The sequence below is a fragment of the Ceratotherium simum genome, chromosome 24 (genome assembly GCF_057802395.1).
Source record: "Ceratotherium simum simum isolate JZ-2026a chromosome 24, ASM5780239v1, whole genome shotgun sequence".
Lineage (NCBI taxonomy): Eukaryota > Metazoa > Chordata > Mammalia > Perissodactyla > Rhinocerotidae > Ceratotherium > Ceratotherium simum.
Window position 1 is genome coordinate 11,422,481 of NC_141923.1, and position 23,763 is coordinate 11,446,243.

At 55.1% G+C, this 23,763-nt stretch overlaps 1 protein-coding gene across 2 annotated transcripts; it reads left to right on the forward strand.

Moving 5' to 3' along the window:
• The first annotated feature begins 1,737 nt into the window (after positions 1-1,737).
• On the forward strand, positions 1,738-16,203 carry LOC147913879 (alpha-1-antiproteinase 2-like). Of its 2 annotated transcripts, none has more exons than XM_087447995.1 (5): positions 1,738-2,781; positions 11,087-11,745; positions 13,185-13,455; positions 14,647-14,794; positions 15,662-16,203. In XM_087447995.1, the coding sequence occupies exons 2-5, from the start codon at positions 11,091-11,093 to the stop codon at positions 15,863-15,865; spliced, it is 1,278 nt and encodes a 425-aa protein (XP_087304121.1). In that variant the 5' UTR covers positions 1,738-2,781; positions 11,087-11,090; the 3' UTR covers positions 15,866-16,203. The 2 variants fall into 2 exon arrangements, with proteins under 2 accessions (XP_087304121.1, XP_087304119.1); XM_087447993.1 differs by lacking the exon at positions 1,738-2,781 and adding an exon at positions 4,131-4,253 and having other exon boundaries at positions 15,662-16,201.
• The last annotated feature ends 7,560 nt before the right edge of the window (positions 16,204-23,763 follow it).

Below are 23,763 nucleotides of genomic sequence, written 5' to 3' on the forward strand. Positions count from 1 at the left end.
TGGATGTCAGGGACGAGGCTGGGAGAACGTGGGGCCATCCGGGGAGGTGGCTACGTGAATGCTAGGGAAGGAGAGGTTTGGAGGTAGCGGTGAGACTAGGAGAATCGGACTTTCTTGTGGTACCCAGGGTCAGAGATGTTGGGGGTTAAACAGCCCCCACTGGGGAGGACTTCAGGACAAACAAGTTCTTTGAGGAAGCTGGGTCTCAGCTGCCTGCCTGATACACAGGAGGAGGAGGGGCTATTGGATGAGAGATGGGGGCCTGAGCCCCAGAGCTGAGATGGGGTGGAAAAGAGAGGCAAATAGGACAGACGCTGTGTAATCCCCCCAACAAGGGGCATTTCATCATCTGCAGAGTCTTGCCAGCTGGCTGTGGACCTGCCTTTGGAGTCTTTGCTCCCTCTTGTCACAAGAGGATTGAGAAACTCTATCTAGGGAAGTGGGTGTGTTGGCAGAGAGAGAACTGAACAGAATGTGTGGAGATGTGGACTCCAGCACAGCTTCCAGGGAGCGCAGGGTCAGCCCCACGCCTGGCACTGATCCCCAAAGTCAACCCTCATCTGTTGCTCCTGCCTCTTGTTTATCCCCCAAGCCCACTCCTCATCTCCATCTCTCTGCCTTATCCTCCCTCCCAGGACATCCGAAAGGGCCTCTGTGGTCCCCAGGTTTGGCCCCACCAGGATGTGAGTTCCTGGACTCTGGGAACCACATCTTTTCACCTTTGCAAACTCTGAGCCAGTAGGTGATCAATACATGATGTTTAGTGTGTGAATGAATAAATGAACAGATATATTAATAGATGGGGGAAATTAAGGAAGATGACCCCATAAGCTGTTTATAGGCAGAGGAAGGAAGGGAAGAGAGGAAGGGCGAGACAAGGGAGGCAGACTGGCTGCATCGTCAGCATCATGGTAACTCTCTGTGCTTCAGTTTCCTTATCTGTACTAAGGGAGCAACCGTGGTACCCAAAACACGGCGTTAAGACAGAGCCTGGCAGACAGTGAGCACTTGAGGAGTACAAGCCACGATGCAGGTGGTGACAGGCCGGGCACTGGAGGCAGTTTGGGGATTTGCATTGTAAAATGAAATACGAGAGATTCCATAAAACCAAGCAAACAAACATGCTTAAAGTCAACATGATAAAGACAAGGTGAATCGAACCATTTCAACCCAAGGTCTGCGCTCGATGAGGGCAAGTTTGGAGAGCCCTATTGCTCTCTGTTATCTGAGTCACCCACGCAGGGCATGGATTTCTGAAAAACAAGTCCCAAGGTCCTGTGAGGTCTCCCTCTGCCCTGTAAGGGCGAGTCCTGCCCTTCCAGCCCTGCCTGTGGTTCCCGGAAGGACCAGTGCCACCTTCTGCCCTCTTCCTCTCCCAGAGAGGGTCGTGATGCCATGTCTTGGGACAGGAGAAGGTTTAGATGGGCCTGGGCCGCGGTGTCATTGCTGGAAAGCAAGTGTGTGCCATCTGGAGTGTCAGCAAGGGATGCTGAAAGGAGAAAGGAGATAACTTCATGGGGCTCCTATCGGCCAAAATGCGACAATTTGACATCCAAAAGGAAATACTCATTATAGTTCAACAGCACAGGCTGAGTCTCCTAAAGGCTGAAAGTCCGTAACGGCCATAATGGTCCATAAATTCAAAGGGTAAAGTGAAAATAAAGTGTAGAAATAGTAAGTTATAATAACAACATTGGTTTTATAATTTTAACAAGTGGGAGATGAAGCTGTAGATAGTGTTTCTTGCTTCTATCAACTATATTGTCACTTACGAAGCATTGATCTGCCTTCTGTTTCTCTGAGTAGGGAAGAGTGAAAATGGGAAGCTGTGAACAAACCAGATAATTCCAGAAAAAGCGAGAATCAACCACGCAATGTAAGTGGCGCTGGAGGTCATGTGCAGGAGAGAAGAGCATGCGCTAAGATGTTACAAGTTGGTAGATTTGCAAGACGCCAAGGGGAGGCGAACTGATGGTGTAAACTCAATTCATCTCTGGGAAGAGCAGGCCTGGAACATCGACTAATTTAAACGAGTTATGAGACGACAGACGCGGGTGCCACTTATGCTAACGGCGGGCCTGGTGGTAAACACCCCACAAGCATGCCCTCATTTAGGCCTCACAACAACTATATGAGCAAGACACTCTCCCTATTCCCATTATACAGATGAGGAAACTGAGGCTCAGAGAGGTGAGATGAAGTCCTCCCCTGAATCCGAGTCAGCTGGGCTCCAACCACCCCATGCCCGACTCGGCCCTCTGTGCTCACAGGTGCTCAGGAAGATGCTATTTGCACCTGGCCCTGGGCCCTCAGGAAGCAAAATGAGCGCAGCCCCCGGGAGAGGGCATTGGTGGCCTTTTGGGGTAAGCCGAAGCTTGAATCTGAAGAGGTTCCCTGGACAAGGACCACTGCTCCCCAAGTCTTTCTCATGCTCCGCCCCCAGACCCGTCTGAAATGTTTCCCAGGCCCTGGACACGTCCCCAAAGATCATTCGGGGGTGGGCTTCAACTCACGGCCCACCTGTGCTCGAGGCTGCCCCAAGTCTCACACGCTATCACCTCACTGACTCTTCACATTCCTGGTGGAAGTGACCATCCTCATCCTCCATCTCACAGATGAGGAAACTGAGGCACAGAGAGGTTAAGTGGCCAAGATCTCACGGAAAGAGAGTGATGGATTTAAGGCTTGAACCCAGATACTTAGCTCCCGAGCCAAGGCCTTAACCGCTGACCCACACTGCCCCCTGAGGAAGGGAGCTGGTGCCTGGAGGGGGATCCCATGGTGAGTCTGGGGGAATCTGACAGTGGGGGTGTGTGTGGTGTCTCTGTGTGTGTGTGCGTGGGGCAGTTGGTAGGCTGGTTCCCACACTCTCTGGGGAACTCTGCCAACGCGTGCAGTGCGCTGAAGCCCACCATCACTCTCCTGACCAGTCTGGGCCTCTGGTCCTCGGTCTACTTGGCACAGAGCCCCCTGCACACCCCTCTCCCTCAGTCCCTTCTGGCAGATCCCACACCTCAGCTCTCATGCTTCTCTCCATCCCACTGCCGTCTCCAGGCAGGGCCCATGGAGGGGCAGGGTCTCCCCCAATGCCGCTTATTTACAACCAGCCCACAGGATCTTCCTATGATGCATTAATTCCCAGGGAATCAGCCCAGATTCAATCTGCCATCGACAATTCCAGAAGTAATCAAGTGGACAAGACTTCCCCCACCGTGGCTTGTGGTTCATGGGACACAGCGTCCTGGAGAATGGCCGCTGGATGCCCCCCATCCCGGGAATTCTGCCCTTGCTCATTTTCCCAGATCATTCCACCCTTTCTCTCCAGGATGCATGTCCAGAGGAGCTCTCTGCAGCATGAAATACTAGTGGAGTGGGGAGTCAGAAATACTAATGGATGAGGAGATATGGAAAGCTAAGATAAGGAGACAAGGAAAGCCCTTGACTCGAAAGGGGCAGGGCCCCAGAAGAGGCAGAGCCACTTACTTCCTGCAACTCCGCCTGCTGAGTGCGCTGTCTTCATTTCTCCCACTAATGCCCAAGTCCACCAAGTGATGTCTTGTGTCATTTCTGCACCCAGCCAGGGTCTGTGACACACGCCTCTCCCATACACACAGACCCTTCCCAGACTCCGCGGGGCTCCCGTTGGACATTTCAGAGGTGGCCCAGCCCTCTTCCCTCTACAGCTGGCCCTGGAAACCTGCCAAGATGCTGGTGCCAGGCCACGGGCCAGGAGGGCGATGCCTGTCATCTCCATTAATCCTCAGAGCTGGCTGTGACCATCTCTCCTACAGAGGCTCAGAGGAACTGGCTCGACCTGGGTCACACTGGCTGGAACTCAGCAGGAACAGCAGGTGACACGCAGGACAGCCAGGGCAGGGATGGTCCCTCTGGCATCTGCCTGGTTTCTGGCAGCGCTGTGCGAGGCAGCTTCCTGCTCCAATTCCCCACCCCTCCCGGACAGACCTGCTGCCTCCACCACCAGGAGTCTCCTTCCTCCCTCCCTCCTTCCTCCCTCCCTCCTTCCTCCCTCCCTCCTTCCTCCTGCCCTCCTTCCTCCCTCCCTCCTTCCTCCCTCCCTCCTTCCTCCTTCCTGGGCGGGGCAGGCAGAGACTGGGTGCTGTGTCAGGGCGCATGAGACTTCCACACTGTAGCCCTCAGAGCCCTTCAGAGCAGTTGGAGGCCCACCGAAGGAGGAGGAGGAGGTTGGGCTGCAGCAGGAGGTGTGGCCACCACTGCAGAGCCTGGAATTGGAGGTAGATGGGGCAGGGAGGGAGGCCAACGCACAGATGGGGAAACTGAGGCACAGGGTATGGAAGAAAAGCCCAGGAGGCATGCAGGGTAGGCCTCACCTCCACCACAGCCCAGCTCTCCAAGCTGTGGATGGATGTAGCGCCCCAGGGGGAGATGCCCATTCAGCCAGCTCAGGGGAAAGAGCTGGGACCCCGAAGCCGGACTGTAGAACTGGGGAGTCGGGAGGGAGTGGAAGGGAGAGCCCTCCCCTCTTTGAGCTCCTTCTGCTCCCGTGTGGGGGGTGGTGCGTTCTCCCCTCACAGGGTGGCTGGGGGTACGGAATGGGAGAAGCCTGGAGGAAGCTCCTGGAATGCTCCCCTCACACACCCACTGGGACTGACACCAGGGAGACCCACCGGCACAGGGAGAGCACCATCATAAAGGGCTGACTGTGTGCACCCGACACTGGGCTTTGAGCTTACGTTGAACCACTGTGTTTATTCCCTGCAGCAGCCCAATGAGGTAGGTACTGTCACCGTCCCCGTTTCACATATGGGGAGACTGAGGCAGAGGGAGCTTAACAGCTCTCCTGAGATCTCACAGCCAATGAACGGGAGAGCGGGGTTCCCTGGCCTGACCCTGTGTGCCAGAGGAAGCTGCAGGTCACCCACCTGGCAAAGTCCCACAGCGGGCACTTGGGCATGAGAGAAGGGAGAGAAATGCACTCATCCGCTCATTCCGCAGATGCCTCTGGGGGACACACTGAGCCAAGCAGGCACGGGGGGTGCACAGAGTGTGATGTGGCCTGCCTTAGGTTTTCAAAGGGATCGCGGTCAAGCAGGGCCCTACTGGCCTCAACCCTGAGCCACCACCCCAACGCCCACCAGTGCACTGAAGGGCTTGCAACAGCCCCAGATCAGGGCCACGTTCCAGGGGAAAATTCCAGCAGTGTGTGGATTGGTCTCAGTAAAGACTATCCCATTAGTCTGCCAGGAGCCTCATCCAGTGAAAACAGAAACAGGCCGAGGGTGGCCAGGAACTGAGCCTCCTCCTGCCCAGAGAAACCTGGGGAACAGGGCTGAGCAGAGGGCTGTGCAGACCAAAAATAAAGAGCCTGCTGTGTGCCAGGCACTGTACAAAAGTTATTTTGTACACCCTGAAAACCACGCTAGGAAGTGGGACTTCCAGATCCCTACAATGCAGATGAAAACACCTCCTGGTTCAGAGAGGGGAAGCAGCTTGCCAGAGGCAGCACAGCGCTTCCTTATAGATTTACTCTCTGACTCCCGGCCTGTGCCATGGCCACCCACGCCAGCCTAAAGTGGCTGTGTCAGCATCAGTCATGCCCCATTTCCTCCTCGGGAGGTTGAGAGAGTTATCATATTTGAGGCTGGCTTAGTGACTTGGGATGAGCAGCCTCTCCACTCCCAGCCTCAACTTCCCCATCTGCCAAATGGGCTCATAAGCTACTCCGACCCCACCAGGGCAGCATCTGCAGCAGTAGGCATTTCAAGGTGGTGCAGTAAATGGTAGCTCTTGCTCCCAGTGGGGCAGGCACTGAAAATTCCCCAGCGGGAGCGTAGGCCAGCGAAGTAATGCTGTCCCAAAGATGGCCAGAGTCATGCCTCCCCACCTTGGAGACAGGACGCTGCGGTTTATGAGCCGGACACCATGACCTCCTTTGGGATACGGAGCAGAGGGCTGCCTGCTGCCCTGGCAGAGCACCTACGGGAAGCGTGGGCGGGCAGCTCAGTGTCCGGCCAACGGACTTAGTCCCTGTTTGCTCTTCGGATAACTGGGGTGACCCTGGTTAATATTCACCAACTGCCTCCCCCGTTGTCCCTCTGGGGCCACTGGTTAAATACCGACGAGGACGGGGGTCTGTCTCCTCAGCCTTGGTCACCAGCCTTGGCCTGGGACAGAGAATCGTAAGTCTGCCTTCCGCTGGCCAGAGCCCCAGAGAGGCCTCCGCGTCCCTGTGCTGCTCGGGCAGGCCCCGGGGTGCAGGAGGATGGAGCGGGGTGGGCTGGATCCTGTCGTCATGGTAACAGCAGCCCTGGAGGTCCCTTTCTGATCCCCCAGCCTGCCCGGGGCCTCCCCAGCACCTGCTGGTGAATGAGCTGGCCTCTGTACGCAGAAGCAGGAGTGGGTGTCTGGCTCTGGTGACCTGGGACCCCGGGAGGGGCTGCATTTCTGCTGGCACAGCTCCTGCCTTTTTGTAGAGTGTCCCCCACAGCCTCAGCACCTCCCCCACTGCTTGGGTGCGTCTCTTCCTCCCCTTCTACAGACCAGAAAGACGGGCCCAGAGAGGGACAGTGAGGAGCCCAGGCTCAAGCAGGGACCTTGTGGGGAGGCCAGGCCGGACCAGAGGCCCAGGGTGCCAGCCGCGCACCGGGCCTCCATCCTCTGCAGACCTCCCCCGAACAGAACCGTGCCAGGCCTCAGCCTGGAGGTGGCAGAGTGGGCCTCCCTGTGCACGGGGGGCCTCTGGGAGTTGGGGACACGGGAAGCCCTGAGAGGGACACTGCCGTCGGGGCTTCGAGCTGGGTTCCTGGGCCCTCGCTCCGGCCAGGCGGCTTCTCAGCTCCTTGCCTGCAGTCGCGCGTTTAAGGCCCACAGCAACCTCCTGAGGTGGTTACCGCGGGTATTCCCGTCTACAGGTGAGGAAACTGGGGACAGAGAGGCTCATACTTGCCCCAAATCACACAGCATCCGGGATTCAAACTCAGGCCGCCTAGTCCTAGAACCCGCGCTCCCGATCCCGTTGCTACTGTCAGCGTAATCCTCTCGGGTGTCAGGCGCCAGTTGGGGAACGGGAAGCCGGGGCTGGCCTCCAGGCTTCTCTGGTGCTGGGTGACCCTGGACGGTCGCTCAACCTCTCTGTCCTCTTTGGCAAAACGTGGATGACCTTTGCCCTCTTTCCCCTCACCCCACCCCCACTGGCCTTGGTCTCTGGAGGGTTGGAAGGATGTGATTTTTCTGTCGTTGGTTTTGGAGATGGGGCCTACAAAGATGACCACGGCCAGGCCACCACCCAGCACTCCGAAAGATCCACAAGAACATCTGTGGTGGCTGATGCTGCCTGGGAGCTGGCTGTGTGCCAGGCATTCCTTGGTGCTTTGTGTATATTTAGTTTGCACAACAGCTCCATGAGCAAGCGCACCCTTATCATCTCCAGGAAACTCAGGTTCAGAGAGGTTAAGTAACTCGTCCAAGGTCACACAGCTGATAGTGAATTGAACTCAGGGATTCTGGCCTCGCAGCCTCCGACCTTAGCCACAGAGCGATGCTGCCCCTCTTCATTCAGCCAGGCCACCTTTGAGGTTTTCTGTTTCAAGTCCTCTGGATTCAGCTTTATACACACAGAAGGGTCTGGAATCTAAATGCCGATTAGGATGAAATCCCAGTCCCATAACCAACTAGCTCTGTGATTTTCTGTAAGTGACTTAACCTCAGTAGGCCTCAGTTTCTACATCTATACAACGGGGCTAATAATAATTCCCACCTCCTAGGGTGAGCTAGAGGGGAGAGTAGATGAGACAGTGCACATGAAACACCTGTTGTGACCAAGTGTGACACTGAGGACGGTGATGCTGATGCTGACGTTGCCGGGCACAGGGCTTCACAGCTAAGAGGCAGTAACTAAATACTTGGAGAACTGAATTTTAAATTTTCCAAACTCAGAGGCGGTTCAGTGCTGAGCAGGGGCCCCTTCTCTGGTCCTGGGCGAGTCGGCAACCGGCCAGGAAGAAATCCGCCAATGCTCACGTGCCATCCCCGCCTGTGAGCAGGTGTGGGGAGGGCCTCCATACCTGGGGGGTGCGCCCACCCATCACCTGTCTGTCCCTCACGTCGGCCCCGAAAGAGATTCATTTCCCCATTTCACAGACTGGAGGCCGAGGCTCAAAGCAGTGAAGTCACTTGCCAAGGCCACTGGCCCGTAAGTGGCAGGCCTGGCTCACACCTGGGCTTGTTCAGTGCCAGGTGTCAGCAGGTCATGACCCTGTGCCACAGTGATGTCTCTGGACCCCGCTGGGTTGCTCTTGGTTGCTCCTTTCCGGCTCCTGGGAGGAAATGGTGTGAGATTAGGCAAGGGGACGCTCACCTCACCCTCCCTCCTGGCAAAGATGCTCCCCTGCCCCGGGCTCTGGACATTCACTGTGACGCCTTAACTCTTCTGGTTTAAAGGCACCATGCACCTCTGGGTGCCTCCCCATCTGCTGCCTCATCTCTGGTTGGCTCCCCCACACGAGGTTTTGGGGATGTGGGGTGCTACTTTTGATAGAAGTGCTAGGAGACAGCAGAAAACTCCGGCCCCTGAAGTAGTAAGGAACAGATTAGTGGTCAAAAGGGAGCCAACAGGAGGCTCAAGGCTGACGTCAGGGTCCCTCAGGGCCCAATTCTGATATCCACAAAGTCTGAGACCTGAGGACATGGCCGTCTCCCTCTGCAGTTGGAGTGGATGGAAAACCAAGGCTTGGTCCACCGTTGTCACTGACTCACTGTGTGGCCTTGGCGAGGCCCCGACCCTTGGGCCTCAGACCCTTTACTGTAAAAGGAGACGCCAGAGTAGGTGATGTACCATCCAGGAAGAGGGATGGGGTAGGGCGGCACGTGCTCACCCCAGCTGCAGCCCCTCTCCATCGCAGCCCCAGCCAGCCTTGCACCTTCCAGGAGGCCAGTAGCCCCCTGAGTGGGGGGCACCTCACCCCAGCCCTCCCCATGGGAAATCTCAGTCCATTTTCTCCACCAAACCCAGGTACCCCTTTAATTAAGAATCCAGCATCAGTGCACAGGGACCTCATCTAGGTCTTCGCCCACGTCGATGGACACAGCTGGGAGAGCGAGGGCCCAGAACCAGTCGGCGCTCGCCAAGGCCAGGAGGGCTGGAGTACTCCTGTCGGGGCTGGAAGCCGCCGCCTCTGGCCCTGAGACCACTTGGCATATTTAGTGTCCCCGCCCTTTGAAGGCCGAAATCCCTCAGGACCTCTGAGCCCTGCAAAGACGGGGAATTTCCATAACCCAGGAAGGATCACACCAAAATCCAGTGGGTTAAGCAAAGAGAAACCTGACGGAGATGGAAATATTCAGGACTACTTCTAGCACCACCGTCAGCTCTAAAACCACTGTCTAGTTTAAGAAAAATATAAACACGTATTATGTAATGTGTGATCTGCTCCATTTGGCTCATTTAGAGGCATGAAAGCCAGAAAAAATTTGGTGGAGAGAAACCAGCGTCACTTTGCTGCTTTATTGAAAAGAAATATTTAAAATTCCGAGGGGGTAGATGCAGCCCCGTGTTTCTTATTTCCAACTTTTCCCCCCAGGTTTTCATATTCCCAATGCAAGGACTCCTTTGTCTTTGTATTTTATTAAAACGATTGTTTTAGTTCTCTGAGTAATAACTAGCTAGGTGGTCGCAGGCACTTCTCCTCTGCTGGGACCTCAGTTTCCCACCTCTGAGGAGAGCAGGTTCACGTCGGGGGCTGCAGACTGGTGGCCCGAGGCTGGGCGTGTCTGGAGTAGAGGAGCTCCGTGGGGTGTGGCGGGCTCCGTGTTGCTGTGGGTGACGCTGACTTTGACCGTCACCAGGTAGAGCCTGCTCTTGCAGGTTGAGCCACGGGCCTTGCTGCTCCGTATTGTCTCCCCCCAGCCGTAGAGCACATCTCCCGCCCCTGCTTATCCTCTGAAGCCTTCAAGTTGGCCACCCTCACCAGCCTCTCCCTCAGAGAGCTGCTCCTTCAGATCCCTTCAGTGGAAGGTTTGGTGTCTAGACTTTTTTCACTAAATTTTCTCAACAACCTCACTTTCTGTATGAGGCTAAATGAGGGCCAAAGCGACAAAATGACTTGTCCTAGGTCACACAGCTGGATAGTGGCAGAGCCCAGATTAGAACCCAGCTCTCTCTGAAGAGTAAAGAGATGCTTTTTCAACCCCTACCCTCCCCCCCACACAAACCCCACTTTACTGGAGAGACCAGCGTCTCTAACTCCCACGTCACTGCTGAGCCCAGAGCTGGGACACAGGCAGTGGCCAGGATGAGAAGCTAAGCTGACTGCAGGGACCACAGCCCGTTCATGTAGCTGAGGCCACAGACTCATGGTGAGGGCAGCCCTCTGGCTCAGGAACATCTCCTAGGGGCTGAGGACCACCCTGGGTGGTAAGTGGGCACAACTCCCCTGCTGTGTTTCCTCAAAGCTCCGCTGTGTTCTGGCTGTGTGACATTGGGCAAGATTCTTCCCCTTCTGGGCAACAGCGCCTCTGTCCATTAAATAACCGAGTTCCACAGAAGCCCTCTGCAGGCTTTGCCAATCACCCCTGAGCCTGATCTGGCCTGCCTCCTGGGTAGTCATGTGCATGTAGAGTATGCTTCCTGTGCCTCAGTTTCCTCTTTTGTGAACTAAGGGCTGCAGCACTTGCACCTCGGAGTCAGTGCTGATGTTAGTGGAGCCATCAAGAGTGTGGACTCCAGGCCCGGGCTCCTGGGTGTACACCCTGGTCCTGCTACTTCTCTGCTTTGTGGCCTTGGACAGGTGACTCACACCTCCCTCGCATTTAGTCCCCTCATCTGTAAATCGAGACTTGTCACGTGACCTGCCTCATGGGATTGTTACAAGAGGGCAAGAAGATAAGACAGTCAAGTGCGTAGAAGGGAGCTTGGCATACAGTGAGCACCGTCAAAGTCTTTGCTATTGTTCTGAGTCTTTCAGTGATGACGATGTAGAAAGTGCTTGGCACAGGCCTGGCACATAGTAGCTGTTTGATAAACTGTGGTGGCTCTCCATGGTGCTGATCAGTGGCCGAGGCACTCATCGTGTGGCCTGACTTGGGCTTGGTGCCCCTCTCTCTCTTGCAGGACAATGCCCTCCTCCATCACGTGGGGCCTCCTCCTGCTGACAGGCCTGTGCTGCCTGGTCCCTGGCTCCCTGGCTCAGGATCCCCAGCGAGATGCTGTCCAGGAGACAGATGCCTCCAAGCATGATCACAAACAACAGCAGGAGCTACCCTGCCACAAGATTGCCCCGAACCTGGCTGACTTTGCCTTCAGCCTGTACCGTCATGTGGCCCGTCAGCCCAACACCACCAACATCTTCTTCTCCCCAGTGAGCATCGCCACAGCCTTTGCGATGCTCTCCCTGGGGGCCAAGGGTGACACTCACACGCAGATCCTGGAGGGCCTCAATTTCAACCTCACTGAGCAATCAGAGGCTCAGATCCATGAAAGCTTCCAGGATCTGCTCCACACCCTCAACCGGCCGGATAACCAGCTACAGGTGACCGCGGGCAATGGTCTGTTCATCAATGAGAGTGCGAAGCTAGTGAATAAGTTTTTGGAGGATGTCAAGAAACTTTACCACTCAGAAGCCTTCTCCATCAACTTCAAGGACACCGAAGCGGCCAAGAAACAGATCAACGATTATGTAGAAAAGGGAACCCAAGGAAAAATTGTGGAATTGGTCAAAGAACTTAGCGAAGACGCACTTTTAGCTCTGGTGAATTACATTTTCTTTAAAGGTAAGGTTGCACAACCAACCTGAGCTTGTTCCCATGGAAACAGCCAAAAATATTCTCAAACACTCAATTCTTAAACTTTCCTTTGCAGTGCAGGATAGGATCTCAGGATGTGTTATTCGATTTTCCACACACAACCACTAAAAAAACTTCCCACAATCAAATAAGGTTAGGGAATGATGGGTTCAACAGTCAAATCATTGTCTTCTCTGCAGGACTTTTCAGAGCCTTTAGTGTCCAATTATGCATTGTAAATGCCTACCAGGGAGGGGACTTCCATATGCAATGTCTCCCAAAATAGAGATCCAGAAAAACAGATTGTAGCAGAGTGTATGAAGGGAATAGTGTTTCATGAAACATACTTTGAACAACTCTAGTGTAGGAGAAACAGTGACAGCTTTGGAGTCAGAAAGACCAGGGTTCAAATCCTTCCTCTACTGCTTCTCAGCTGTTTGACTATGAGCAAGTCGTTTTACCTCCTGGAGGTTCTAGTTTCCTCTCTGTAACATGGACATAATAATTCCCTTGTTGTCAGGTTTCTGTAAGAATTGAACACATTGCAGAGAACATGGGACCACATGCTCACATAGTAGGTGCTCAACTAAACTTGATCTCAGCCTTCCTCCCTCTGAGTGCTGATACTGTCAGGAACCTGTGGGCCCCAGAGGGCGTCCTTAGGCAGTTTAAACAGTCCATGGGAATAGCCAGGGGGTAGGTGAGGTGAGAGTCAAACCCGGGTGCTGCTTCCTTCACACTGTTGGCTCCTTGCTCTCGTGGCAACAGTGCGATGGTGAGGGCCGAGCTGGAATCAGCACATCTAGGTCTCAGCTCTACTGTGGGCTTAGGGTGGGTCTCATCACCTCCCCAGCCTCCATCTCCATCTCCCGTCCAATGAGAACCTTGGGCTCAGGGTCCCTGGGGCTCTGCCCATCCTGACTTGGCAGGATGGTGACTTTCTGTTGGTCTAGCAGAGGGGAGCTGGCCAGGCGTCCACATTTCACGTGTTGGTCCAGGAAAAGGCCATCAGGGTAGGAACAAGAGTGATCTCCCCAAATGATGAGAACTGCCCGGTAACGAGGGGCAGGGAGCCTCAGTCAAGGAGGTGCCAAGTACCATGGGAGCCAATAATTTTCATTTAGAATCTCCCAAGCCACCTACGAATAAATAAACATGAAATACAAGTAAAAATGCTTACTCTGCACAGCCAGAGCGCCATCCCTTATAGACACCAATCTAGAAATTCTGGATCCTACTCCCGTCTTATGTTATCCTCACAAAAGTCCTTTCCGGAGACTGACATCGCTTTAGCCCCATTTTGCAGATGGTGAGGCTGAGGCTCAGAGAGAAGCATCTCACCTCGGAGGTTCAGGGCCCCTTTATTCTACGACACTTTTCTAAACCTCTTCCCACCCTGGCTGATGCCCACCTTCCCTTCTGTCCAGGCAAATGGGAGAAGCCCTTCGAAGCTAATTTCACCACAGACGAGGACTTCCATGTGGACGAGAACACCACAGTCAAGGTGCGCATGATGAAAGGCCACGGCGTGTTTGACGTCCACCACTCTGACACTCTCTCCAGTTGGGTACTGCTCTTCAACTACGTGGGCAACGCCACCACCTTCTTCATCCTGCCTGACCCGGGGAAACTGCAGCACCTGGAGGACACGCTCAGCAAGGAAATCCTCGCCACGTTCCTGGAAAACAGATCCTCAAGGTGACTTTCCCACCAGGGCTCACCCGGGAGCTGCCACACGAGGCCTGGCCAGTGGGTGGGAGGGCGGACACACATCCCGCGGGCCACAGCCCCTGTGCACGACCTTGTGCTTCCAGACAGAGGCCAGCGTCAGCTCAGGGAGACCAGCTGGGCTCCGTGGGAGGGACAGGGCCCACAGGTGAGGAGGCCAGAGTCCTGTCCCTGGGGACTTCCTCCCCAGCATGGACACTGCGCCTCCCCGGTGCCGGGGCCCAGTGCAAGGTGATCAACACCAACACACGCCATGCGAGAACCGAGAGGGAAGAGGTGGGCTTCCCGGCAGGGGAGCAGTTGACGTGAAGTTAGAGGAGGAAAGGTCACAGCTGGGCAGGGGAACCTGCTCAGAGAGGCCGGAAAAGGGAAGGTCCAGAGTGGCAACCTGCAGCACGTGTTTGAGGGTTTGGGCTTCCTCCGTCACCAGATCAGTGTGGCCAGATTGGGGCTCTTGTAGTGAAGTCATACCTGAGCATGCGCCTCAAATTAGTGCATATCCCCATATTCATAAAATGCCCACCCCCCCTGCACTATTCTATTATAGACACCATAAAAATATCCATCAATATATAAACATATGTCATATAAATACATGTAAATAATCAAATGAATTAAAATAGGTAAAATAAATCATATATAGGAGAAGCATAATAAACGTATATATATGAAAATAAAAATAGACAAGAGGACAGGTTAATATGAAACAGGAAGTTTTAGTACCTCTCCCCACCCCCTCCGTCTTCCTGCAACAGAGGCTGAGTGAACAGAACAAGGAGGGGCTGAATCCAGAACGGCTCAGACAGACCCTGAGTGCCAGTCAGCTCACCTGTCAGACCTTCCTGGGGCCACACTTTGTTTCCATGGAAACCTAGGGCTGAAAACCAGCCCCGCAGTCACTCATCATTCACCGAGCAGATGTCACTCAGAACCTGACACTTCTCAGAGGAGGTGGCGTTGGAGAGGCTTTGGAGGACAAGATGGTCCCTGTGATCCTAACATTCCCTGACACGGGTGTGGAGGAGCTAAAAATAGAATAAACACAGGCTGACCTTGCGTCCTCGTATGGGCAGGGGGACAGGGTGCTAAGTGGGGAAAATGACCAGAAAGGAAACACTTGCAATGCTCTGAAACTCCTTTGTTTTCTAACCATTGTGACAGGTTCGCCAATTTATGTTTGCCCAAACTGTCCATTTCTGGAACCTACGATCTGATAAAGGTCCTGGGCAACCTGGGCATCACCAAGGTCTTCAGCAACCAGGCTGACCTCTCAGGGATCGCTGAGGAAGTGCCCCTGAAGGTGTCCAAGGTGAGTTTGTCCCTGTGTCTGTAGGTCAGAGTGTGTCCAGGGGCCACAGCTCAGGGGTGAGTATGAGCACACAAACACACCTGCAGATGGAGGTCCTCTGAGGACCAAAACTGGAGTCACCCAGACTGGAGTGCGGTCAGAGAACTGAGTGCAGGAGGCGCCTCATGGGCTTCGGGCATTGTTGGGGCCTCCTCTGAGATGGTGAGCCTCTCCCTCTGTCTCGTCTTCGTTCAGGGCCTTCCCTTCTCTGGGCCTCGATGGACCCATATTTACAAAGTCAGCCCCTGGCACGGGAATGTCAGAAGACTTTTGGCCCCGGCGTCCTGTGACGCTGGGAGCTATTGGCGAATCGCTGAGTCCAAGTTAACATGTGATTTTGGCTGACATGCCATTTATTCAGGAGAATTCAAGGTGACCAAAGAGACAACTGTAGGTCAATGACAGTGCGAAGTGAGCACCTGGTTGTGGACTAGGTGCTGTGAAGATCTCCGTCTCAGTCCTCTTCCCCAAGGAGCTTAAAATCTGCTACTAGAAACAAGAGACGTGCCAAGGAGGATGAAGTGAAGAACATCTTCTCCTCCTGAGGTTGTGGGCTGTTTCCCAGGGAGGCTGAAGGTGTTGCTCAGGGAGGAGACGTGAGGGTGCGCTGGTGCAGTCAGGCAAAGGCCTTGAGGAGGTAGAGAAAGGCCTGTGCACCCCCGCAGGGAGGGTGGACGAGGACGGGGAGGGACAGGCCGGGTGGAGAAAGGCCTGAGTGACTGAGCCCTCCCGGTCACGCCCTCCTCATCAAGCTTTGCTCCCAGGCCCGGGTGGGGGGCGGCCACCTTCCCCTGCTCAGGACAGGCCACTGTGCTCTCTCCCCTCCAGGCAGTGCACAAGGCTGTGCTGACCATCGACGAGAAAGGGACTGAAGCTGCCGGGGCCACTCTCGTGGAATTCATCGTTGGGTCGTCAGCTGTGTTGTCACCCCCAAATGTGGAGTTCAACAGGCCCTTCGTCTTAATCATCTACGACAGATACACCAAGAGTCCCCTCTTCGTGGGAAAGGTGGTGGATCCCACCAAAACATAACTTCCTCTCTGGTTCAGCCCCCACACCAGGCCAGGCCCCCGCCCTAGACGACATTAAAGAATGGCTGACCTGGCCCAGGCTTGAGTGTGACGTGCAAGTCCCTCATCCTCTTGTCTCTGAGTCTCCCTTTACGTCCTCAGGATGTGTGTGACCCCAGGTCACAGCAATCTTTCCTGTGTCCGCTGTATTAATATCAATTAGGCATTGACACCATCCAGGCCCTGTGCTAGCTAGGCCACGATGAAATGTTGGCCGAAACCCACAGCTTACTGACATGGGAAAGCTCCAGGCCTCTCAGTCTTGTCTGGGAATCCCCAAGGTGGACTCTCTCGGGCTCAGAGACCAGCCCGAGGCCCCCACCTCCACCACGCGTCCACCAGTTCCACCTGCTAAGCCCCCACCCCTGCCAGTGCTCACTGCACCCCCCGCCGCCTTGTGCGAGCCCCTCACCCTGCGGGGCGGCCAGTGCCGCCCACGAGGCTGCCTCCCTGCTGCCCCCGGAGCCTTCAGCTCTGCGGGGACATGGAGCTGCCACATCTGCAGCAGCAGAGGGAGAAGAGCAGGTCCCCTTCCCATCCTGCATCGTCACCTGAGCCAGGCTTGGACCCCAACAGCTCACGGGTCTTTTCTGTAAATGGCTCTGGCTGATTTCCCTAGAGCCCTGTCCAGTGGGGCTGGACTGGGAGTACACACTTCTGTCCTCCTCACTTCACCTCTGCCCCAGGAATCCTCGACCACGTTACTCTTCTCCCCAGGTGAGGAGACCCAGGTGAAGGTGCATCACCTGCTCAAACTCGCCCAGCACTGTCAGGCCCCCAAGACTCTTGCCCTGTGTGCTCTCCTCCTCCCTCACCCTTTGGCCAAGGGGCCCCGGATGGCTCTGGAGAGTCATTCTGACGATCCCTGGGTCGTGGGAGAGAAAGTACAGCAGACCACTGACCCTCGCTGGCCCCACCGGCCCTCCCTAGGCTAAGTTATGATGGGGGCCACATTTCAACCTGCTCCCTGGCCCACCCTGGGGTCTTCAGAGGGAAACCACAGCTCCTGCGCCACCGCTAGAGGCCGTCCTGGGAGCAGCCCTTTTCAGGAAGGGCCACGTGGCTCCTTCCCACCCTCCAGGGCCCTGCTGAAGGGCCACAGCCGTCAGGGAGCCCTGCTGGACCCCCAGACTGAGGGAGCCACTCCCTGAACTCCCAGCGGAATGTGCGTGTCCTGTGGGAGGGCTGCCCTGTCCCACGCAAATCTAGTCGTCACCGCCTGAGCCACTCACTGGGGACGACGCAGACCTAAAGACCTAGGTTGAGTCATGTGAAATGTACACCTTTTAAGTCAAAATGGCCACATATGTGTCATGTCACATAATTTAATACAATGGATAAGGATTCACTGTTTCCCAAATAAGCCTCATATCCTCTTGAGCTTTCTCTGCCTAGAGACTTCCACCTTCCACCAGTTCCATTACTGACACCAACATCGTCAGCACCTAGAATCACACCAGACCCGAGGGTCTAGAGTCTGGATCGAGCTCAGACTCTGCCACCTTCCAGCTGTGTGACTTTAGTGAGTTATCAGCCCTCTCTGAGCCTCCATGTCCTCATCGTGGTTATAAAACCGACCTTGGGTTGGTGTGAGGTTCACTTCAGATAGTTGAAACAGGTCTTAAAGGACAGCAGAGCAGGTGCCAATACGAGGGTCTGTGCTTGTTGCATCCATGAGCTCCCTCTGTAAGCCTGGCTCCCTGGGAAGGGCTATCCAGCATTTTCTTGTTTAATCTCACAGCAGCCCTGTGATGTCGCGAGTGCAGCTGATCTCCTCTCATAGGCACATTGTCCCGATGAAGAAACCGAGGCTCGGAGAGGCTGGTTGTCTTGCTCAAGGTCACGGAGCTGGTTAGTGGCAGAGCTGGCTGCAGGGGCTCCACCTGTTCCTCCAAACCTCACCACGTCACCCACGCCACCTACCAGACGGCCACGCTGGACTCAGACAGAGCTAGATTCCTCCTCGAAGGGTGCAGAATGCTGGGCGCCCACAGCACACGCCCAGGCAGCCTCTGCAAGAAGATCCTGCGACCTTCTAGAGCTCTTCCCACCCGAGCTTAAAGAGCTCACAGCCTGGAGCACACCTCGCAGTCCCCGACACTGGCGCTCTGCAGGAGGAAAGGGGCAGGCGCAAGGCCAGCGGGATTCCTGAGTCCAGGGAGCGCCAAGAAGGCTGAATGAGCTGAGGACGCTCACCTAAGACACCGTCATTTACCTTGAAGAGTGGCCTGTCATTACATTACTCTGGACTCTGCTTGGCAGAGACCCAATTCAAACCAGCTTCAAGCTCCCACAGGGGCATTCCTTGGCTCATATGGGAACCACCACGGTCCGTTCACGGGACCGGCAAAGCGTTTGGGCAACCTTGTCATCAGGAGGACGGGAGTGTGCCACACATCAGGCAGGACAGCCTAAACCTCAGCGTCGCCTGTTCTTTGGAGTTTTTAAATGTATTCACTGTCTAGTCTCACCCTCAAAAGAGGTCCTTGAAGATCACAGGCTGGGAACCATTTTCCCCAATTTACAGCTGGGGAAATGGAGGCCCAGCGGGTTGGAAGACCTGACAGCATAGCCCAGAAGGCAGGCCCCTCACTCTGAGGCCTGGGCTGCCCTGACAGTGCACATTCTCCAGTCCATCTCAGACCGTATGGACCATTCCAACCTCGCAGTCCTCACAGGGTCCACTTCTCTGCCCTAACCCCAGCTGAAGCACAGCTGCTGGGGGTTCTGGGCTGCTCCAGATCAGTTTCCATCTCCAGGCAATGACCCAGCTCTGCCCTGAGACACATAAGAGGGAAACACAGGAGCAGGCCCCGGCTCAGGTGCGGAGGACGCGGTAGTGACATTTACACCTCTCTGACAGTTTGCAGGGAAAAGACACACTAGCGAGATTTAAGCACAAATAAATGAACATTTGAGTTGAAGTGCAAGTTCTGTCCTGACTGAGCCTCATGCATCAAATGAGGACAAAGGTCAGGGGTGTTTCTGGGCTCTCACACGTGTGCACTGATTCAGAGGCGGGAAACACAGATCTTATGTTGGTTTGCATGTCATGAGTTCACTTGATCCTCTCCACAAACCATGGGGTGGGCACACACAAGGAAAAACAAATATTTGCAGGGTATCTGCGGTATCCTGGACACAGGGAGAAGGAGAGCAGGTCCCTCCTGATGGAGGGGTCAATGGTGGTGGACAACGGGTAATGAACGAGGCTGTGATACTGTGACTTATAATAAGAAATATATATTTAGTTTTCATCCGTGTTTCTGGCACAGAGATCCTAAAACCCTTGGAATTTCCTAAGTGAAAGCCCCTAGGTCGTCTAAGAATGGGGGCTGGTTGCCAGGGGAACCAACCCCAGACCTGCAGGGAGGGTAGAGGGATGGAGATTGAGATCCATCACCAGTGGCCAATATTTTACTAACTCATGCCTATGTCATGAAGCCTCCATAAAAACCTAAAGGACAGAGTTCCAGAGCCTTCCAATTGGTGATCACGTGAAGGTGCTGGGAGAGTGATGAGCTGGGAGAGGGCGTGGGAGCACCTTGCTCTTTCCTCGCACCCTGCTCTCTGCATCTCTTCCATCTGGCCGTTCTTGAGTTAAATCTTTTTACAATAAATCAATAATCCAGTAAGTAAAAGGTTTCCCTGAGTTCTAGCAAATTAACTGACTCAGTGAGGGGGCTGTGGGAAGCTCCATTCTACAGCCTGGGGGTCAGAAGCACAGGTCACAACCTGGACTTGCGATTGGCATCTGAAGTGTGGGGTGTGGGGGGCAGTCTCGTGGGACTGAGCCCTTAACCTGTGGGATAAGGTGCTGTCTCCAGGTGGACAGTGTCGGAATTGAGTTGAATATTAGGACACCCAGCTGAGGTTGGAGAATTGCTTGGTGGTGGGAAACCCCCCACGCTCTGGAATCGGGTGCAGAATCCTTAGAGCCCTTGCTTCGTGGGGAGTGTGCACCTTCAGTCCCTTCCGGAGCCGTCAGAAACGATCCACAAACACCCACACGCTGAACCACGTGGGAGCCCCTTTAGAGGCTGGGGCCTTTCTGTTGCTGCTCCTTGTTGGGTAGTCACAATCCGGGCAGCAGGCAGAGCACGGGCCGCACTCACAGCCAGGCCCTGCCTGGACGGCTTCTGAATGAAACTGAGCCAAGTCTGGGAGGACTGACGGAGAAATCAGAGCTAGGCACTCTCACCAAGGCGGCTCCCTCCCCAGCAGGACGCAGGAGCAGCCCAGGGTGGCAGGAGACTGGCTCTGTTATAGCACGAGAGATATTCTGAGACAGCAGCCTGTGCGACTTTGGGGGGATTCCTCAACCTCTCTGTGCCTCAGTTTCCCCATCTGCAAAAGGTGAGAAAGAATATCTACTTTGGGGAGTTTCCATGTGGACTCCATGAGATGCCTTGTTTCTACAACGGCTCCTGTCTTGGGCCTGGCAGCCCAGAAGTCTTCCTGTGGCCTGGGTGTCGTGCCACGGGGAGGCCCAGCCTCGGTCTCACAGTGCTGCGGGGTGTGAAGCTGCTACTTCAGGGGCCAGTTTCTGGAAGCCCACTGTCCCGCAGAACTAAGCCCCAGGCTCCAATACCAGCTCTATCAGAAACAAAGGCGCTGCGTGTCCCCGTAGGCCTTGTTTTGTCCTTTCCCTCAGTTGGTCTGCTACTCAGGCAGGGAGGAAAGGCTGTTTAATAAAGCTGGACAGGTGCCAAGAGCAGGCACTCAGGTGGCAGCAGCCGTCTTGTGATTGGTGCTGTTGCTATCGAAATCGTTACATGAGGACTGAGCACAGAAGCTAGAGACGGAAGATCCAAGCAGGAATGTGACCAGATGAAGCCTCCTTCAGCCTGGTCCTTGCTTCACGACGACGGGCAGAGCCCCGCGTTCGCCCCACAGGAGACACGTGGAGAGAGCGAGACATCACCTTCACTGTGTTGAGCCCTTGAGGTTCTGAGCGTCTCTGTTACTGCAGCACAGCCCCGCCCATCCTGACCGAGACCACTGGAACTCGAGGAGACGCGCTCACAACGTCTTCACCGAGGAAGCAAGCCCGGAGTGATGACTGAGGTCTGAAGAGGACGAGGCAAGGCTGGAGGGCACCCTTCAGGAGGGAGCCACGTTAGAAAGTGCCGGAAATAGAGTGCTCAGTGCACGCGGGGGGATGTCAGCCCAGTGAGGTGGTGGGCGTGTGCCGGGAGACCTGGGGCACGTGGGGCTGAGTCACAGGAGAGACGGCCACAGCAGGTCAGTCCTGCAGGGAAGGGCTGTGTCTAGGGGGAGCTGGCAGATGACTACCGGGGACATTTCCTCTCAGGAGTCAAAGCTGCCTTTCCGTCACCATGTGCTCATTTGGGGTCACTTTCACGGTAGGTTTTACCACCAGTCTGAGCTCTTTCAAATGGAATCATCCAAAAGTATTCACAAACAGTCTTTAAATCTCCTTGGTAGTGTAAGATAGGACATGACAGTGCATCTCAGCATGTTACTCAGTTTTCTACACACAACTGTTAAAATACTTCCACGATCAAATGAAGTTAGGGAGTGATGGGTTCAACAGTCAAATCACCATCTTCTCTGCAGGACTTCTCAGAGCCTTTAGTGTCTTAATGCGTGTTATAATCCCTACCAGGGAGGGACATACAATAAGCAATGTCTCCCAAAATAGAGATCCAGAAAAACAAATTTTAGTAGAGTATATGAAGGGAATAGTTTTTGCTGTTGCTTAGTGAAGAGAAGGTCTCGTGCCTTCCCTGCTCCTGCTGGAGAGCCCAGGCCCTGTGGCTGATACCCCCAGCTTCAGGGTTTCTGGCATGTTCTCTCCCTCTGGAGAGCAGGAAAAGGAAGAAATTTTTAAATGAAACTACTGCCTTGATAGGTAAAAACGTGCAGGTGCCCACCCCAGCCCCAGCCCCAGCCTGATTCCACCTACCTTTCTAGAAACCTGCTGTATCCACTGGAACCTGCTGCAGGGCCCTGAGAGAGGCCCTTGTTGTGCTGTGCTGCCTCGCTGTATTGATGAGGACACGAGCACAGAGAGGGACAGGACTTGGCTAAAGCCACAGAGCATGGGTGGCATAACTGGGGCCAGGACCCCTGCTCCCAGCCGGCTGCCTCCTCGACTCCTCAGCGTCTGCCAGGGGGTGCTTGGGGGACCACAAGGACTCCTTTAGGGACCCTTGTCTTCAATGTCCAGTGGTCCAGCTGTATCACAGGTGGAGTCAGCTCAAAGAAAGATCTGAGAAGAAAAGAGTTTGCAATTCAGAGGCCCAAAGAGGAAGCTGCCTGTGTGGTGGGGGGAGAGACGATCCTGCCTCTTGTCCTGCCCCCTCCGCCTCCCCAAAGAGCATGTCCTGCTGGGAGGCAGGGTCTGGAGGGATCACAGGGTGAATGAGGGTCGGGCTGGCCAGGCCCAGCCCCGGGAAGGTCTAACCCCATCTTCTTCCCCGCCGAGCAGACACCTGAACCTGTACGTCCCGAAGGTCTCCATCTCCGGAGCCTGTGACCTCGGGGACATCCTGAGGGACTTGGGCATTGCAGACTTGCATGACAACCGGGCAGATTTCTCAGGCATCACCAGAGAGGCTAGTGTCTCCACCCGGCTGAAGGTAAGTGTCTCTAGAGCCCATCTTTCTCCCCAAATTCGCAATACAAATAATAATAAGGAACATGGAACCCATTCATGAGGAGGCCTCTAGGCCCCAGGCTGGGAGCCCCAGGGCTTGTCCCAGCCCCTAGTCCTACAAGAGGCTTGGTGGAGGCTCAGAAGGAAATGTGACGTCCCTGAAGTCACACAGGAAGATGGTGACAAGGGAGGGCTGCAGTCTGGACGTCTGCCTGTTCTACCAGGCCACTCCGAGGGGGCATTGTGAACAACACAGTCGTCGTGGCTGCACTGTGAGCGGCCCCCCACAAAAAGGAACCGGGAAGTGGGGACTTGTCTACACGAGGTCACAGGAGCCTTCTGCCATTACGTTCATTGTCCTCGTCTTCAGCTTCGTGGTCTGTGATTCATTCACACATTCAGAAAACATCTACTGAACATCTACTGTGGGCCCCAAACTGTGCTAGGCACTGGGTCTGCCTCCATTGCGCACACGTGGCCCTGCCCGCACAGGACCTTACAGGTGACAAAACAGAGAGGACAGGAGGAGGCTGTAGTGGCAGCCCCCTCCCTCAAGCACAGGCTCTGACCCCGTGCTCCCTGGCACACGGGACGTGCTGGATAAGATGCGCGGTGTGTGGGGACTGAGTCAGTACAGCTACCTCCGTGTTAGGTGGGGGTTATCCCAGTTTCTCGGAGGAGGAATCTCTGGCTCCGGGAGGGTAATAACTCACAGAGCTAGGAAGTAGTCTGACATCTGACCTAGGCTCTATTTGACTCAAAACCTCAGATTTCTGAGACACCGCAGGGGTTCCTATCCCAGCTTCTGCCCAGCCACGTGCCTATTTCCAGAGCCGCTCAGAGCCTGCAGTTCCTTGCTGTGCAGTGAATGCGAGTCCCCCGCCCATAGGGTGTGTTATTTAATTAGCCAGTTCTGATCCATCCGAGACTTGATACAAGCTACTCAAGCGCTTTGCTGCTTTCCTTCTAATTGTGATCACAAGAACCGTTTCAGCAGTCAGAGATGGCCCTTTTCCACACAGAGCAGGCGCGGGCACTTTGCATAACCTGAACCCTGGCGTTTACCTAGCAGAGTGGAAAGGTCTCCCTGTGCCCGCCCAGGGCCCGGTCAGGAGCGCCCACACGGACGCTGAAGTCCAGCTCGGGCCGCCAGACCCCCGACCTCCACGGAGAGGCTCCACCCGCGGGCTTTCTGGGGAGGCAGTCCAGCAGCCCGCGTTCTGGAGGCGGACAGGCCT

What these genes read in the sequence shown, in the direction of transcription:
- LOC147913879 (XM_087447993.1), top strand. Translation starts at nt 4,132, where the DNA reads ATGAGACTTCCACACTGTAGCCCTCAGAGCCCTTCAGAGCAGTTGGAG. An exon ending in TGCAGAGCCTGGAATTGGAG is followed by an intron (nt 4,254 to 11,086) that starts GTAGATGGGGCA and finishes TCTCTCTTGCAG; the next exon opens with GACAATGCCCTCCTCCATCA. An exon ending in GAATTACATTTTCTTTAAAG is followed by an intron (nt 11,746 to 13,184) that starts GTAAGGTTGCAC and finishes CCTTCTGTCCAG; the next exon opens with GCAAATGGGAGAAGCCCTTC.